Source organism: Apostichopus japonicus, chromosome 20 (genome assembly GCF_037975245.1).
Source record: "Apostichopus japonicus isolate 1M-3 chromosome 20, ASM3797524v1, whole genome shotgun sequence".
Lineage (NCBI taxonomy): Eukaryota > Metazoa > Echinodermata > Holothuroidea > Aspidochirotida > Stichopodidae > Apostichopus > Apostichopus japonicus.
The window spans coordinates 34,724,173-34,742,077 of NC_092580.1; the positions used below are offsets into that span (position 1 = coordinate 34,724,173).

At 38.9% G+C, this 17,905-nt stretch overlaps 1 protein-coding gene across 4 annotated transcripts in view; it reads left to right on the forward strand.

The window, feature by feature from the left end:
- The window catches only part of LOC139961232 (uncharacterized), a 64,821-nt gene that overhangs the window by 17,042 nt on the left and 29,874 nt on the right, over positions 1 to 17,905 (forward strand). For all 4 annotated transcript variants that reach the window (XM_071960302.1, XM_071960304.1, XM_071960303.1 and 1 more), the window contains 19 exons: positions 32 to 71; positions 663 to 859; positions 1,148 to 3,255; positions 3,721 to 3,784; positions 4,077 to 4,278; positions 4,517 to 4,640; positions 5,822 to 5,902; positions 6,241 to 6,339; positions 6,870 to 6,954; positions 9,950 to 10,063; positions 10,502 to 10,597; positions 11,095 to 11,199; positions 11,498 to 11,632; positions 11,818 to 11,897; positions 13,244 to 13,328; positions 14,380 to 14,436; positions 16,239 to 16,358; positions 16,798 to 16,844; positions 17,407 to 17,506. In XM_071960302.1, coding sequence (XP_071816403.1) covers positions 32 to 71; positions 663 to 859; positions 1,148 to 3,255; positions 3,721 to 3,784; positions 4,077 to 4,278; positions 4,517 to 4,640; positions 5,822 to 5,902; positions 6,241 to 6,339; positions 6,870 to 6,954; positions 9,950 to 10,063; positions 10,502 to 10,597; positions 11,095 to 11,199; positions 11,498 to 11,632; positions 11,818 to 11,897; positions 13,244 to 13,328; positions 14,380 to 14,436; positions 16,239 to 16,358; positions 16,798 to 16,844; positions 17,407 to 17,506 — 3,939 coding nt within the window. The remainder of the gene's footprint in view (positions 1 to 31; positions 72 to 662; positions 860 to 1,147; positions 3,256 to 3,720; positions 3,785 to 4,076; positions 4,279 to 4,516; positions 4,641 to 5,821; positions 5,903 to 6,240; positions 6,340 to 6,869; positions 6,955 to 9,949; positions 10,064 to 10,501; positions 10,598 to 11,094; positions 11,200 to 11,497; positions 11,633 to 11,817; positions 11,898 to 13,243; positions 13,329 to 14,379; positions 14,437 to 16,238; positions 16,359 to 16,797; positions 16,845 to 17,406; positions 17,507 to 17,905) is intronic.

Below are 17,905 nucleotides of genomic sequence, written 5' to 3' on the forward strand. Positions count from 1 at the left end.
CCTTAAATGTTTGTTTAATTCATATTTACAGGCTGATGATATTCTACCCTCAGACAATTCCATCGGGAATGGTAAGTTGCTTCTACAGTGATATTTAGTGGACCTGCTGGAGCCACAAATGCTGTGCTGGTTCTTGTTAAGTTGGAGGTTCAAGAAAAAATTTAGACATTTTAAGTAAATCTAGTACATATATGTCAAATAGAAAGTTGCAGTCCTTTACCATGTTTCAAGTAGTGTAATAATAAGTATGGAAGAATTCCAAATTATTCTCTTTAGCTGTTTAAGGGGTCGATAATGATTATAATGGTAAATCAAACTTGTTACAGCAAGTAATAACTGTAGTAGATTGTGTGAATATTCTGGAAGTGGTTCTATTTATTTTGATTATGCGACAGTAAATTAATGATTATATGTGTGGTTGTCAAAGCATTTTAGACACAGTTTCACTGATACAACAAAACAGTGTACCAATAGGTAGATGTGTATGAACAATGCTGCAATACATATAAAATATGTCACAGCACAACAGTGTACTTGCCTTATAGATAAACTCAGCTAGACTTTTAGCCAACACTGAATTAAAATCCTTGAGGGATTCACATCAACTGACAGGAATGCATCTTTAAGTGGTTTACCTTTACAAGGCTGTTTACATTTGTCAGCTCCGACAGGTTACACACCAAGTCAAGTCCAAGACAATAACCTTGCTAATCGGAACAAGTCAGTCTCTCCTGTAGGAAGTGGACATGGTGCAAAGAGGAATGGTTCACCAATCAGTGAAGAGGAAAATTCATTTGATGAAACAGACAATGAAGAAGAGGAAGAACCTGCGAGATACAGGGACTCATCTCAGAAGAAGGTCTGTATAATATTTACTATTCAGTTGTCATCAAGCTGATAGTTTAGTTTAGGCTAGAAATGTAAGCTAGATACTAGAAACATTTAATAAAATTAACTGGGCATTTTATTGGAGAGTTGAAGCTCACAGGTGAAGAACTTACTTCTTGTGAAGTAACCTTTGTGGAGCATAAAAGTTAATATGCCAAACCTTGTAGATCAATGGAAAAGGATAAATTTCTTTGGATTTATCATAATATGAATTGTTTGAATTGAGCATAATATGATGCTAAATATTATATCTTTAAAGGTCCATGCTAAGGATGAGGATATATATAAATCCAAGGATGATAGAACAGATGTGATTCCAGAGATGAAGCAAATAGAGGATGGACAGCTGGAAAGATCTGAAGGAAACCAAAATGGGATTACTTCAAGAAAGAGTTTGGCAGAATTAGAAATGAAACAGAATGTGTCAGTTGAAGATCATGAGCAACTGGAAAGAGAAAGGAAGGAGTTGGAAGAGGACAGAAGGAGACAAGAGCAAATGTTTGAAGAGAGATTGAGAGAGGTAAAGGCAGAACAAGAAGAGATGAAGGAAAAAAGACTGAAACAAGTGCAGGATCTAGAGGCAGAGAAGAAACGTGTTCAAGATGAAGCCCAGAAACAACGAAAGATATTTGAAGAAGAAAGAATGAGATTAGAAGAGGAAAGTCGTAGGAAAGAAGAAGATCTCCACAGAGAAATGGAGAGGAAACTGAACGAGGCTAAGGAGATGGAGATAGAGAGATTGGAGGAAGAGAAACAGAAGATGCAAGATGAGTTGATGGCAGAGAGACATCGAATTGATGAGGAGAGGAGACGACTGGAGGAGAGGAGGATACTGCAAGAGGAGAATGAGACGGAGATGCAGGAAAGTAAGGAGAATGAGGAATTTGGCAAGATACAAGCAGACAGACAGAGGTTAGAGGAGGAAATCAACGAACAAAGAAAAGCTGTGGAAATGGAGAAGGAAAAACTTGAAAGAGAAGGAAAAGAAGAGAGAAATGCACTAAGAATTGAGAGGCAGAAGTTGGAGGAAGACAAAATAGGAATTGAGAAGGTTAAGGCAGAGGCAAAGCAGATAGAGGTGGAAAAGAAAAGGTTAGAAGAGAAAAGGATGGCATTGGAAGATGCAGAGAAGGATGCAGACGATATTAAAAGAGAACGAGAGAGACTGGAAGAAGAAAAAAATAAGATTGATAATGCTTGGAAGGAGGTGGGTCAGATGCAGGAAGAAAAGAGGAAACTAGAACAGGAGAGGAAAAAACTAGAAGCAGGAAAAGCAGATGCAGAGAAGTTAGAGAGAGAGAGGCAGAAGATGGAGGATGAACGGAAACAGTTTGAGGAGGTGAGGAAGGAAGCAGAGAGAATAGAAATAGAAAAAAGGAAGTTAGGGGAGGAGAGACAGCGCTTGGCCGATAAAGCAAAGAAAGATGCTGAACAAGTCCAGATGGAGAGAGTTAAATTAAATGAAGAGAGGGAAGAATTGCAGAATGCAAGACAGGAAGCAGAACAGGTTAAAGTAGATAAAGAACACTTAGAGGAAGAAAAGAGGAAGTTAGATGAAGATAAAAGGAAGGTGGTAATAGAAAAGAAACAAAAAGAACAATTTGAAATGGAAAAGGAGAATCTCAAAGAAGAAAAGAAAAATTTGGAAGCTGTCAAAAGAGGAGAGACAAACCTCGTGGAGTTTGAGAGGCAGAAATTGGAACGAGAGAAAGAGCAATTGATACAGAGTAGGAAGGAAGACGAAGAAAGGATGAAGAAAGAGAACGAGAGATTGGAAGGTGAGAGGAGAGAGCTGGAGAAGATTAAGAGGAAAGAAAAAGAACTGAGAGAAAATGTAAAGATGAAGTTACAAGATGAAATACAACAAATGAAGGCCAAACAGAAAGAAGAGGAAAATAATATGAGAAACATGCAGGCTAAAATAAAAGAATTGACAGAGAAGAACATGACACTAGAGAATAGAGAGAGAAGTACAATTGAGAAGAAAGAACAAGATTTTAGAAGTGGAGAACAAAATGGTCACATGAAGGAGGCTTGGAATGTTGAACCTATGCTAACAATGGAGGAGAGACAACAACAACAACACAGTGTTGCATTGGATAGGCTGGCCAATGGCTTGCCTATTGAACACAACACTGTGTTGGATAGGCTGGCCAATGGCCTGCCAAGAGGAGAGCAAGGTATAGGTAGATTGCAGTATCCTGGAATGAGGAATCAGGACTTGAATGGGAGTGAAGTAGACTCAGAAGAAGCAGGTGAATTAATATTTGATGCAAACGTTACTGGTGGACTCACCGAGAAACCAAGGAAAGAGAAAGAAGAATGGTATCTACAGGGCCTTCTAGGTGGTGCTGCCCCAAGAAGCAGGTAATGTCAACCCCCCCTCCCCCTCTCCCCTATTCCTTTTCATTCCTCTTCACCCCCATCCTTGTCTTCTTTCTTGTTTGTAAAATCCCCAAAACTTTCACTAAAAGCAAAATGATAAGAATCTAATTGTTTCATGAATTCATGGTTTGCTCAATTTTGGAGATAAAGATTATTGAAATGATTTGTTTTTTTAATATTTTGAAATGTTGAACAACAATAAGGAATATATTCAGAGAGATAACTTCAAATTGCCCTTGCATTCTTTCATTGCTCAATTGTTAGCAATCATCATTAGTGCTTTGAATATTCATAAAGTGACTTAATCATATCTTTAAACCCTAAAACAGGATATCCTGATACCGATATGTCATTTTTTATTTCAATGATGTTACTTTGTAATTTTGTGCCAATGCCATCATAACTAGCATTTTAAAATATTTCCTTAATTTTTTTTTACCTTTGCAGAAGAAGTCAAAAGAAAATGAGATCGTTGAATGTGAATGGCAATGGGAGTCCTTCAGTGCATATGGTGAGTGCTATGAGTTTTCTCTGTTGTACACATAGCTATAATAGAGACCCCATCCATGAAATCATCCCACTTAACATAGAATAGCCTAACATAGCTTGACTTTGATTCACTCTCATACATAATCTTCCATGATTGGATTTTTTCTTTTCAGTGTTGATTATAGTTTGAGAAACTACTTCAGTTTGATTTTTCTATTCTTTGATGTAAACCTTTGTCCTGTCGTTCCATTTATTTTAAGGTACATTTACAGTTTTAAGAATTAATTTTATTTGACCTTTTATCTTCTTGCTAGAACAATTGGCAGGAACTGCTGGATGAATATGATGGTTTGGATTATTCCTCCTCATCAATGGGAGATGGGGATGAAGATGATTCGATTGGTAATCTCTCCCCAGTGACTGCCTCTACGCCCATGGTTCCCACCGGTTCATCACCTATGTTCCCTGCTGGATCTCTACCCATTTCTTCTACCTTCCAACTCTCACAAACTGGTGGTGAGAAACCTATCACTTCTACAAACCATTTTAGACTTTACAAATGCTGGTGTGTCTTCTTGATTTCAATCAACCAAATAAAATGCAGTTTCGTTATTTGAACAGGTTTATCTTAATATTTTACTTATTTTACGGTATAATTGCACTGGTAAGGTAAGAGGTCAACAATTTCCAGTTAATCTGGCAAATTCTGCCTGTTTTGTTTCTTTAAAGATTGCAATTATTCTTAATCTTACAGGTACAACTCATTTCCAAAATATTGTACAAGATCTCAGGTATAAGATTGCCAAAGAAAAGCAGTCGGCCAGACTGGCCACAAGTAAACTCAGGCAGATTTCAGATGAGAAACAAGATATTTTAATGTGAGTAACTGATAGAAATTGTAATAATATTGTGCTGTGACTTCAAGTCCATATATGTTTCCAGACTGGCCACAAGTAAACTCAGGCAGATTTCAGATGAGAAACAAGATATTTTAATGTGAGTAACTGATAGAAATTGTAATAATATTGTGCTGTGACTTCAAGTCCATATATGTTTCCAGACTGGCCACAAGTAAACTCAGGCAGATTTCAGATGAGAAACAAGATATTTTAATGTGAGTAACTGATAGAAATTGTAATAATATTGTGCTGTGACTTCAAGTCCATATATGTTTCCAGACTGGCCACAAGTAAACTCAGGCAGATTTCAGATGAGAAACAAGATATTTTAATGTGAGTAACTGATAGAAATTGTAATAATATTGTGCTGTGACTTCAAGTCCATATATGTTTCCAGACTGGCCACAAGTAAACTCAGGCAGATTTCAGATGAGAAACAAGATATTTTAATGTGAGTAACTGATAGAAATTGTAATAATATTGTGCTGTGACTTCAAGTCCATATATGTTTCCATGTCATACATTTCAAGTTGGATAATGTAGTAATAGATATAATTTGTAGTAATACTGTGCTGTGTCTTCCATGACAACCTATGTCCATCTGTAACATGGTTGTTGACTCTCTCTTGATTGCCAGGTTTATATCAAGTCCATATTTTTCCATGTCATACATTTCAGGTTGGATACTAGTTAAGTACAGTGTGATGTGAAAGATAACATACTAAGATCCCTGAACCCTGTTAGAGCTTCAGAGGTAGTGAGTGAAGAACATTGCTTGACAATGGTGAACATTGCTTGACAATGGTGAACATTGCTTGACAATGGTGAACATTGCTTGACAACAGTATACATTGCTTGGCAACGGTGAACATTGCTTGACAATGGTGAACTTTTACAGCCTGAGTTCATAAGTCTGTTTCTTTATTCACATTTATAAAAGGTTTGAACTTGAGATGAAATATTGTTTCATCTGGTCTCTTGTTTGTAGCAAAGACATGGTAAATACTAAAATATTAGCATGAAATAAACAATAAACAGGATGCTTACCCTCTTCATTGTGTGTATACAACATGAAGCTAATTTCCTTTACATATTCCTTCTAAGGTTATGTACTACTCAACAGTAACTAACAGGTTTAATATGCATTCTTGTTCTTCTAGGAGGATGGATGACATTAACAGAGAAAGACAAGAACTGAAGGATGCAATGTTGCAGATGGAGAAAAAGTTACAGACTTTTACGTAAGTTAACTTTGGAAAGAACGATATGTAACTTAAACTGTCCTTGGATGAGAATTTTATTTTTTCAATATCATCAATTTGCAGGCTTGAAGTGAGTGACCTATCTATTCTAAAGAGGTTTTTCTGTATGACAGCTCCATGTAAATACAACCGTTTGTCCAGTATTGACATGAATTTGATGTAGTATGCCAATTATAAATAGACAGCTGTTGTTTCAACTCTGTGTCTTTGAGATGTTCAATATTACTTGTGAGCAATCTAACTCAAGACTTCATGCAGGGTCAAATAGATTCTAAATCCTAAAGTTTATATCGATGTTATGTGTTTTGTTTCGATAGGCATGAGATAGAGCTTGAGCGGGAGAAACGATGCAGCGCTGAACTTTTATTGAAGAAAACTAAAGATCAGATGACTAAGAAGGACCACCAACTATCTGAGTAAGTTGTCATGTGATGGGTCAGGTGACACAACTGTACAACTTGTAGAACTGTCCTACTCTTCCAGTGCTTGTGCTTATGTTTATTTGTCATTTGAAAATATCACAAACAAATTGCCTGAAGATAATAATAATGAGATACCAGAATGCACATATGCTTAGTGTCTTCTAGAATGCTACTTATAGCCTTATTTTGAAAAGGTCTAGCTTATCAGTAAGGTTTATAGTAGTTGGAATCGTTAAAACAATTGCAACAGATGAAACAAAAATTTGCATCAGTTGAAACAAGACTATGGATGAAACAGAAATTTTCAAAATATTTGCCATTTGACAGTTGTCATTTCTGAAAACTTTAAAAGAAATTAACAGAATATTAGTCCGTGAAAATTTTTATTAGAGAAAAATGTAATAATAATAATAAATATAAAATGACAGAGAAGAAACTTTGCTGTGCTTGTGTTTGTACATCAGCTTCTTCAATTCAAAGAAATTGAGCAGTTAATTACTTTACAATCTTATTCTTTGGTTCAGTGAACAGCATACAAGAGAACAAGCAGAACTAGCCCTTTGTAAATTGCAAGTTGATTATCAAATGTCCCAGAATGCAGTGCAACAGGTGAGTATGCCCAGCCTAGTGTTATATCTATCTATATATCTATACATCTATACATACATATATATCTTTATTAATTGTGACCTACTACCACTTAGGTCATATCTGTATAGTTTGTGTGATGTGGAGTCTGTCAGTTGCCGTACATTTGTCCTAATATTTTAATAAGTTCCATAATGATTGTGAACCAATTTCTTCACTGCTTTCTTACCCAACCTAAGACATTCTATGTAGCTAAACATGCAGGTTTAAGATCCTAAGCTTTGTTGAAACTTTACACTGAAGGTCAACTGCTTTGTTTCTTGTAAAGATGTGCAAGAATGTTCTGAAATCTGTCATGTTTTTCCATCATTTCTTGATGGATTTGTTTACTGTTGTTGGTTGTTTACTCCTCTTTATGTAAACTGATAGTGTATAAGGTAAGCACACAGAATGAGCCTATACCAATCAGTTACAAGACATTTGTGGCTAGACCTTATAATCCTGTTGTCTACAGGATCCAACTCAATGTTGTATAGTCCATGGTCTCGGTTTATAAATTTCCTCCATCCTTGGCAATACAAGACGTTTTGTTTCGGAGTGTAAGATTACTGTGTCATGCCTCTCGGTTTGTGTGTTACTCTTCAATGACGTTACTGTTCACTAGTAATACAGGTTACCATACTCGAGTGTAGGATTACTGTGTCATGCCTCTCTGTGTGTTACTCTTCAATGACGTTACTGTTCCTTAGTAATACAGGTTACCATACTCGAGTGTAGGATTACTGTGTCATGCCTCTCTGATTGTGAGTTACTCTTCAATGACGTTACTGTTCACTAGTAATACAGGTTACCATACTCGAGTGTAGGATTACTGTGTCATGCCTCTCTGTTTGTGTGTTACTCTTCAATGACGTTACTGTTCCTTAGTAATACAGGTTACTATACTCGAGTGTAGGATTACTGTGTCATGCCTCTCTGTTTGTGTGTTAGTTTTCAATGACGTTACTGTTCCTTAGTAATACAGGTTACCATACTCGAGTGTAGGATTACTGTGTCATGCCTCTCTGATTGTGAGTTACTCTTCAATGACGTTACTGTTCCTTAGTAATACAGGTTACCATACTCGAGTGTAGGATTACTGTGTCATGCCTCTCTGATTGTGAGTTACTCTTCAATGACGTTACTGTTCCTTAGTAATACAGGTTACCATACTCGAGTGTAGGTTTACTGTGTCATGCCTCTCTGATTGTGAGTTACTCTTCAATGACGTTACTGTTCACTAGTAATACAGGTTACCATACTCGAGTGTAGGATTACTGTGTCATGCCTCTCTGTTTGTGTGTTACTCTTCAATGACGTTACTGTTCCTTAGTAATACAGGTTACCATACTCGAGTGTAGGATTACTGTGTCATGCCTCTCTGTTTGTGTGTTAGTTTTCAATGACGTTACTGTTCCTTAGTAATACAGGTTACCATACTCGAGTGTAAGTTTACTGTGTCATGCCTCTCTGATTGTGAGTTACTCTTCAATGACGTTACTGTTCACTAGTAATACAGGTTACCATACTCGAGTGTAGGATTACTGTGTCATGCCTCTCTGATTGTGAGTTACTCTTCAATGACGTTACTGTTCCTTAGTAATACAGGTTACCATACTCGAGTGTAGGTTTACTGTGTCATGCCTCTCTGATTGTGAGTTACTCTTCAATGACGTTACTGTTCACTAGTAATACAGGTTACCATACTCGAGTGTAGGATTACTGTGTCATGCCTCTCTGTGTGTTACTCTTCAATGACGTTACTGTTCCTTAGTAATACAGGTTACTATACTAGAGTGTAAGATTACTGTGTCATGCCTCTCTGATTGTGAGTTACTCTTCAATGACGTTACTGTTCCTTAGTAATACAGGTTACCATACTCGAATGTAAGATTACTGTGTCATGCCTCTCTGTTTGTGAGTTACTCTTCAATGACGTTACTGTTCACTAGTAATACAGGTTACTATACTCGAGTGTAGGATTTCTGTGTTATGCCTCTCTGTTTGTGTGTTACTCTTCAATGACGTTACTGTTCCTTAGTAATACAGGTTACCATACTCGAGTGTAGGATTACTGTGTCATGCCTCTCTGATTGTGAGTTACTCTTCAATGACGTTACTGTTCCTTAGTAATACAGGTTACCATACTCGAGTGTAAGATTACTGTGTCATGCCTCTCTGATTGTGAGTTACTCTTCAATGACGTTACTGTTCCTTAGTAATACAGGTTACCATACTCGAGTGTAGGATTACTGTGTCATGCCTCTCTGATTGTGAGTTACTCTTCAATGACGTTACTGTTCCTTAGTAATACAGGTTACCATACTCGAGTGTAGGATTACTGTGTCATGCCTCTCTGATTGTGAGTTACTCTTCAATGACGTTACTGTTCCTTAGTAATACAGGTTACCATACTCGAGTGTAGGATTACTGTGTCATGCCTCTTTGTTTGTGTGTTACTCTTCAATGATGTTACTGTTCACTAGTAATACAGGTTACCATACTCGAGTGTAAGATTACTGTGTCATGCCTCTCTGTTTGTGAGTTACTCTTCAATGACGTTACTGTTCACTAGTAATACAGGTTACCATACTCGAGTGTAAGTTTACTGTGTCATGCCTGTCTGTGTGTTACTCTTCAATGACGTTACTGTTCACTAGTAATACAGGTTACCATACTCGAGTGTAAGATTACTGTGTCATGCCTCTCTGATTGTGAGTTACTCTTCAATGACGTTACTGTTCACTAGTAATACAGGTTACCATACTCGAGTGTAGGATTACTGTGTCATGCCTCTCTGATTGTGAGTTACTCTTCAATGACGTTACTGTTCCTTAGTAATACAGGTTACCATACTCGAGTGTAGGTTTACTGTGTCATGCCTCTCTGTTTGTGTGTCATTCATCAGTGATGTTGCTGTTCACTAGTAATACAGGTTACCATGTACGTTCTGCTTTTCTGTTTTACATTTCTACAGTTGGAGGCTGAGCGAGATGAGTTACATCATCAACTCATAGAAAGAGAAAATAGCCGTAAATTCCAGCAAAAGCTGATGGACACCCAACAGATGAAACAAGAAGCAATTTATGAGGTGAAGATCATTGTATGTGTATTCTGCATTTAGCATTTCACCCGAAAGGAGACTGGACAGTGTTGTGTGGATGTTAAACTAACACACTTTTTCTTGATTTATTTTGTTTTTTTATCAAATCATGAGATAAAACCCACCCCTCTATTAGAATGTAAGGTATCTCTCATGGTATTACTTGGGAGCATAATGATTTATTAATAAATTGGTGTGCAATATCATTGGAGTATAAATTGAAAGTAACCAGAAACCTGCCCAACTTCCGGGGACCTGAAATAATAAGTGAAATTAAATGTTTGCACAACGAGCTGGGATTTAATATTGCTGCAGTATATTGTGGTTTAAGAGCAGCATACACAAGGAAACTTAATGACACCAGACACCTGTGTATGTTGCAATACAGTGATTAGAGTATCTTTATGATTTATCTTCTTGTTTTAGACTGGGTCAGTGGTTCTACTAGAGGCAGCAGATGAGAGTCGTAAGGCAGCCTGGAGTCAGAGTGAGAAACTCAAGGAAGAGTTATTTACAATGAAGGTATTTATTGGCTGCATGGGATATAGTTAGCAGTATTACTCATTAACGTTCAAGGGTGTGAGATGAATGGTTAACTCTGAGCATTTGGGTGTTTCTTAATAGCATAGTCAGGATTAATTTGCAGAGGGAGTGATTGATGGGTAAGGGTTGGGTGGGGTGGGTGAGGGATAACCAAGTTTGGTGTGGACGATGGAGTAGGTACGAAATGATATTAGAAGTTCCATCAGTAGTACAGTTTTGGGACATGTGTTGAATCTACATGAATTCATGACTGAAGGCTTCCTTCTACATGAAATCAAAACTGAGGGCTTCCTTCTACCAAAACATTCAAGGAGTATGTTATGATTTAATTCACCAGGATGCAATAACATGAATGTGATTTAATGTGCAGGATGTGCTTCTACATAAAATGGCTGGAGGATCCTAGAATATAAATTGTAAATTCTCTTGTAAATGTGTGTTTCTTTTTCCTTGTTTTTCTTGCTGAACTATTAAAGGTTGAAATGGAAAGACTTCAGTTCAAGCACAAGGGCAATGAAGGAGTTCTGACCAGTCAGATTCTAGAACTGGAATCAAAGTTGGCTGACCTCAGGCAGGAACAGGTAAGAGCAAAGACAGACTACCCTAATAGTGTATGATTGTTGTCATCCTTTATATTCATGTTGATCACTCCAGGTTACTTTGAATTCATTATTTCAATAACCAAATTGCCAAAAGTTGTTACATTTCAAAACATTTTTGTGTGACAGCAGGAGAATCAATAAGCAATGCACCCTGTTGTCTTTCTTTCATTGTAGTTATTGTACAAGTTTATACAAGATAATAGCCTTGTGTGTAAGGTTATCACTCCTGGTAGCACTGCTGTTATTTTGATTACTTACTTCATTCATTTATTGGTAGATTGTGAGTGAAGATGCCCTACACCATGCTTCCCAGGCATTCCATGCTCAGCTTACTGCAGTAAAGATTGAAAACAGTCAGTTAAAGTCAGCCTTAGATCAGGAAGGAAGGAAGACAGAGGAACTGAATGAAAAGGTAAATAAACCGTTCCATAACCTGGTGAAGGAGAACCTTAATTTACCACTGGTATGTACGCTATTAAAACACCATATGATGGAAAACATTAAAACACCATACATATGATGGATACCATTAAAACACCATATATATGATATATTTCCCTTGATATACATAATCAAGTGTTCTTATCTTATCTTCAGCTGAATGCTTCAGAAAAGGAGAACAGAGAGAAAGATAAGGAGCTACAAGACCTCGACCACATGCATCAAGAACTTGAAAGGTGAGTCTTGAAGCCTCAGTTTAGTAGAGGAAGGGTGGGGGGGGGGGTATGAGGAGCTACAAGACTTCAACCACATGCATCAAGAACTTGAAAGGTGAGTCTTGAAGCCTCAGTTTAGTAGTGGAAGGGTGGGGGGGGGGGTATGAGGAGCTACAAGACTTCAACCACATGCATCAAGAACTTGAAAGGTGAGTCTTGAAGCCTCAGTTTAGTAGAGGAAGGGTGGGGGGGGGGTATAAGGAGCTACAAGACCTCAACCACATGCATCAAGAACTTGAAAGGTGAGTCTTGAAGCCTCAGTTTAGTAGAGGAAGGGTGGGGGGGGGGTATGAGGAGCTACAAGACTTCAACCACATGCATCAAGAACTTGAAAGGTGAGTCTTGAAGCCTCAGTTTAGTAGAGGAAGGGTGGGGGGGGGGGTATGAGGAGCTACAAGACTTCAACCACATGCATCAAGAACTTGAAAGATGAGTCTTGAAGCCTCAGTTTAGTAGAGGATGGGTAGAGGAGGGGAGGGGGTATGAGGAGCTACAAGACCTCGACCACATGCATCAAGAACTTGAAAGGTAGTCTTGAAGCCTCAGTTTAGTAGAGGAAGGGTGGGGGGGGGGGTATGAGGAGCTACAAGACCTCAACCACATGCATCAAGAACTTGAAAGGTGAGTCTTGAAGCCTCAGTTTAGTAGAGGATGGGTAGAGGAGGGGAGGGGGTATGAGGAGCTACAAGACCTCATCCACATGAATCAAGAACTTGAACGGTGAATCTTGAAGCCTCAGTTTAGTAGAGGGGGGTGGGGGGGTGGGAGAGGGGGTATGAGGAGCTATAAGACCTCGACCACATGCATCAAGAACTTGAAAGGTGAATCTTGAAGCCTCAGTGTAGTAGAGATAGGGTGGGGGCAGCGAGGGGGGTATGAGGAGCTACAAGACCACATGCATCAAGAACCTGAAAGGTGAGTATTGAAGCCTCAGTTTAGTAGATGAAGGGTGGGGGGGAGAGGGGGGTATGAGGAGCTACAAGACCTCATCCACATGCATCAAGAACTTGAAAGGTGAGTCTTGAAGCCTCAGTTTGGTAGAGAAAGGGTGAGGGGGGAGGGGGTTCTGAGGGTTTGAGCTTACTGTGGAGTTGCGTCTTGACATCTTACGTTCATAGTCATATGTCTTAGACAACTATGATCCAATTTATTTGTTACTCTGTATATTGGTCTAAATGAGAGATGCTTTTTTGTGTGTCAGATAATCTAACTAATCAACTGTTGTATCTGTTTACAGTTTCTGGACTTAATTGGAAGTAACTGCTTGTTGTATCTTAATAAATTCTGGTTCTGGTTTGTTTTATCAGGAATGCCAAATCAGAGCTTGATAAGATGAATGGTTATCTAGAGAAAAAACAGATTGAACTCAACCAGTGGAAGGATGAATTCAAGGTAAACTGCTTATTATTTGTACAACCTTCCGTACAGATGTACCGTAGGGGTTAGATAGGGTACCGTAGATGTACCCGTACAGATGTACCGTAGGGGTTAGATAGGGTACCGTAGATGTACCCGTACAGATGTACCGTAGGGGTTAGACAGGGTACCGTAGATGTACCCGTACAGATGTACCGTAGGGGTTAGACAGGGTACCGTAGATGTACCCGTACAGATGTACCGTAGGGGTTAGACAGGGTACCGTAGATGTACCCGTACAGATGTACCGTAGGGGTTAGATAGGGTACCGTAGATGTACCCGTACAGATGTACCGTAGGGGTTAGATAGGGTACTGTAGATGTACCCGTACAGATGTACAGTAGGGGTTAGATAGGGTACCGCAGATGTACCTGTACAGATGTACCGTAGGGGTTAGATAGGGTACCGTAGATGTACCCGTACAGATGTACCGTAGGGGTTAGATAGGGTACCGCAGATGTACCTGTACAGATGTACCGTAGGGGTTAGATAGGGTACCGTAGATGTACCCGTACAGATGTACTGTAGGGGTTAGATAGGGTACCGTAGATGTACCCGTACAGATGTACCGTAGGGGTTAGATAGGGTACCGCAGATGTACCTGTACAGATGTACCGTAGGGGTTAGATAGGGTACCGTAGATGTACCCGTACAGATGTACTGTAGGGGTTAGATAGGGTACCGTAGATGTACCCGTACAGATGTACCGTAGGGGTTAGATAGGGTACCGTAGATGTACCCGTACAGATGTACCGTAGGGGTTAGATAGGGTACCGTAGATGTACTCGTACAGATGTACCGTAGGGGTTAGATAGGGTACCGTAGATGTACCCGTACAGATGACTAAACATGATGCCATATGTATAAATAATAAATTTACATATATGGAGAATGTGAACATCTCCAAAATGCCAACAATTTTCTGTCAAACGTAATACTTCTAATTTTTTTTCAATTTCAATAATTTGCATTAATTTCAATCATAAATGTCATTGCTTACATTTATTTCTTTGTTTTACTTTTCAGTCCAACGAAAAAATGCAGAGGAATATGGAAGATAAAATAAGTCGCCTGAAACAACAGGTAATTTCTCTCAAACATTGGAATAAGCCTTCATTATTTTATGTATCTAGCTTTGATAGCCTCAAATTTGTAGTAAGTATATAGTAAACCCAAGCATGTATTAGATGGCTGTTCCTAGACAGTATACAAATCCTCATAGAATCACATTGATAGCCTAAGATTTGTAGTAAGTAGATAGTAAACCCAAGCATGTATTAGATGGCTGTTCCTAGACATTATACAAATCCTCATAGAATCACATTGATAGCCTAAGATTTGTAGTAAGTAGATAGTAAACCCAAGCATGTATTAGATGGCTGTTCCTAGACATTATACAAATCCTCATAGAATCACATTAATAACCTCAGATTTGTAGTAAGTAGATAGTAAACCCAAGCATGTATTAGATGGCTGTTCCTAGACAGTATACAAATCCTCATAGAATCACATTGATAGCCTAAGATTTGTAGTAAGTAGATAGTAAACCCAAGCATGTATTAGATGGCTGTTCCTAGACATTATACAAATCCTCATAGAATCACATTAATAACCTCAGATTTGTAGTAAGTAGATAGTAAACCCAAGCATGTATTAGATGGCTGTTCCTAGACATTATACAAATCCTGATAGAATCACATTGATAGCCTCAGTTTGTAGTAAGGGGGAAATAACTTTCAATTTCCCTTCAAAACAAAGCCAAGACAATCCTGATATTACGTATTATCTACATGAAATGAATGCAGTTCTGGTCATTACGACATGCATCTTTCTATTGTCCAGTAACTCAGTGCATAATGCATGATATACGTATGTGACACAATGTATCTATGTACAGTGGTAGCAGGAAGGCAAAAGCTATGCTTTATGTCTTAAAGTATGAATTGTGGTCAAGGTTGTAATGATGCTTGGATGACAAATGCGTGACATAGCTTGAATAATTCATGCAATGTCATGTGGTTTTATATGGAATACTGCAGACTGCAGACATTCTGGTACCATTCTAGATCCAACCCTTATTATAACAAACAAGACTTAATGATAGGATATGTTCAGCCTATCCATCAGGTGTTTTGCTCTCATAAAGCTGTAGAAATGTTTGCATCTCATACAGACTTTAGATCTAGTTAACAATGTTATACTTCTGGGAAACATCTAGTAATCAAAGCAGATTTAAGTGCTGTTGAACCAACAGATCTGATCCTAACCTGACCATGGTTAGTTTGAATCCTGTCTTCTGAATTAGAAAGGACTGCTTTGATAAGAGCTTGAAGTATTAAATGTTAACATTTAATACTCTAAGAATCTAAAAAGTGGAAGTTCATAGCAATAGCATGGTGTAATGTAAATACAAATATTGAAATTGAGAGCAGATGAGTTGCTAATGTTTAGATTATCTGCAGAAATAGAAACACTCCAAGGTACTTTCCATCACAGAATGGTCATGTTGGAAAACCCAACTTTCTGTCAAATTAACAAGGAATTAAGTAAGGGACAACCTTCAAGTTTGATAAAAATCCGCCCGGTATTGTTTGTATATTGGAAGTGATGGAATGCTTTGATGTAAAGAACCTAAGAGAGACGTTTCTTTGGATGATGCATCTGATGGCCTATCTGGTCAATAGGAAGCACTGGTTCCTTTAGTGTCGGTCTGAGATTACTTAATTTGCCTCTCCTTCTTCATTGTCCAAGCAGTTGTAATTTACTTGATGGTACATAGTTAAAAAATAAGGTTCTTCATATTGGATAAAATATTGGTAATTGCATGATTGATTTTGTTCAAAAAGTATCGTATTGACATTCCATATAACTATGGTCTCTCCAAGCTTGGCATTGCAAACGCTTCACTACTAGAAAGAACTAACCAGCTGAAGATATTTCAACAAGAAATGGACAAGAAATTACTGACGCAGCAAGGTCATGACAAGATCATTCATATGGAAAGGGTAAGTGACCCTAGTAAGTACCTGGAGGGGACGAGGGGTTGCACACTGTGGTCTGGTAATGGGTCTTTACTGACCTGTTGAATGATCTGTGCTCTCGTCTGGCTGGTAGAGGGGTCAGTACCATCACTTGGATGTTAAAGGGGTGTGTGCCCTTCCGTGGCTGGTGCAGGGATATGTGCCTTTGTCTGGCTGGTGCAGGGATGTGTGCCTTTGTCTGGCTGGTGCAGGGATATGTGCCTTTGTCTGGCTGGTGCAGGGATGTGTGCCTCTACTGGCTGTTGGAGGGCTATGTCCCCCCTCCCCATCCCTCTTTTTCACTATCAATGTGGTGATATAAGAGGAAACAAGAGGAATTTATTTACTTTGTTTGTTACTTTTCATTCTTTACTAGAATTATTACAATAGATTTGCAACTTTTCCTTCTTTATGTTACTTTTAGGAAGAAAAAGCCAAGGCACTTGCTCGTGCAGAAAACCTAACTGAGAGGTGAGCAAGCAATGGGATTCATGTCACAGTGTATACACTCCACAATCTCTAACTGTTTGTAATAATTAACAATTATATACATGCTAAGTTAACATTACTTTCTTGGTGAGGTAAGGCTTTACCGACACATAACTTTTGTTGAGCAGCTGGTGCAAAGTGTACTCCATTCAATATTGTTGAAGATTGGCTCAACTTTCGAGTCTCCATATTAGATTTGACTATGACAGACTTGTTTTATGGGTGTTTGACAGTATCGGACCTGATGTACTTGATTGGTGAGATCTTGTCCAGCAACCTCTTAATGCTGAGTCTGGTGATCAGAGAGGAGGGGGGGGATGGAAGGGGGGAATGGGGTAGGCAAGTTGATGCACCATATAAGTCAGAGAAGGCAATTTCATGAAGTATGTCAGGACTAGATTGATTAACCCAATCTTTTAAATTATATCACTTTACCACCATTTTATGAGAAGGACCATACATGTAACAGATGTGTCTTGACTATGGTTGCTAAGGTGATAGTTTTCAGGCTGTGACTTTGCTTTCATAAACATTGTTCTGACAGCTTACGAAGAGCCGAGCAGGAGATGTCATCATTAAAAGCAACGATGGAGAGTCTGAAGACAGAGACGCACCAGAAGGAATGGCAATCAGAGAATCACCTGGTGAGATCTCACTCCCTACTCCCCTCACCCTCTACTCCCCTCACCCTCTACTCCCCTCACCCTCTACTCCCCTCACCCTCTACACACCTCACCCTCTACTCCCCTCACCCTCTACTCCCCTCACCCTCTACTCCCCTCACTCCATACTCCCCTCACTCCCTACTCCCTTACCCACCATCTTTCCCCTTCATCAGGTCAGGGACTACAGTAGTAAAGTTATGTTTATCAAATCAGTGCACTACTTCTTTACTCCCTACTCCCCTCCCTCCTTACACCCACACTCCCTACTCCCCTCACTCCCTACTTCCCTTACTCCCTACTCCCCTCGCCTCCTACTCCCATCACTCCCTACCCTCCTCAATCCATACTTCCTTCGCTCCCTACTCCCCTCACTCCCTA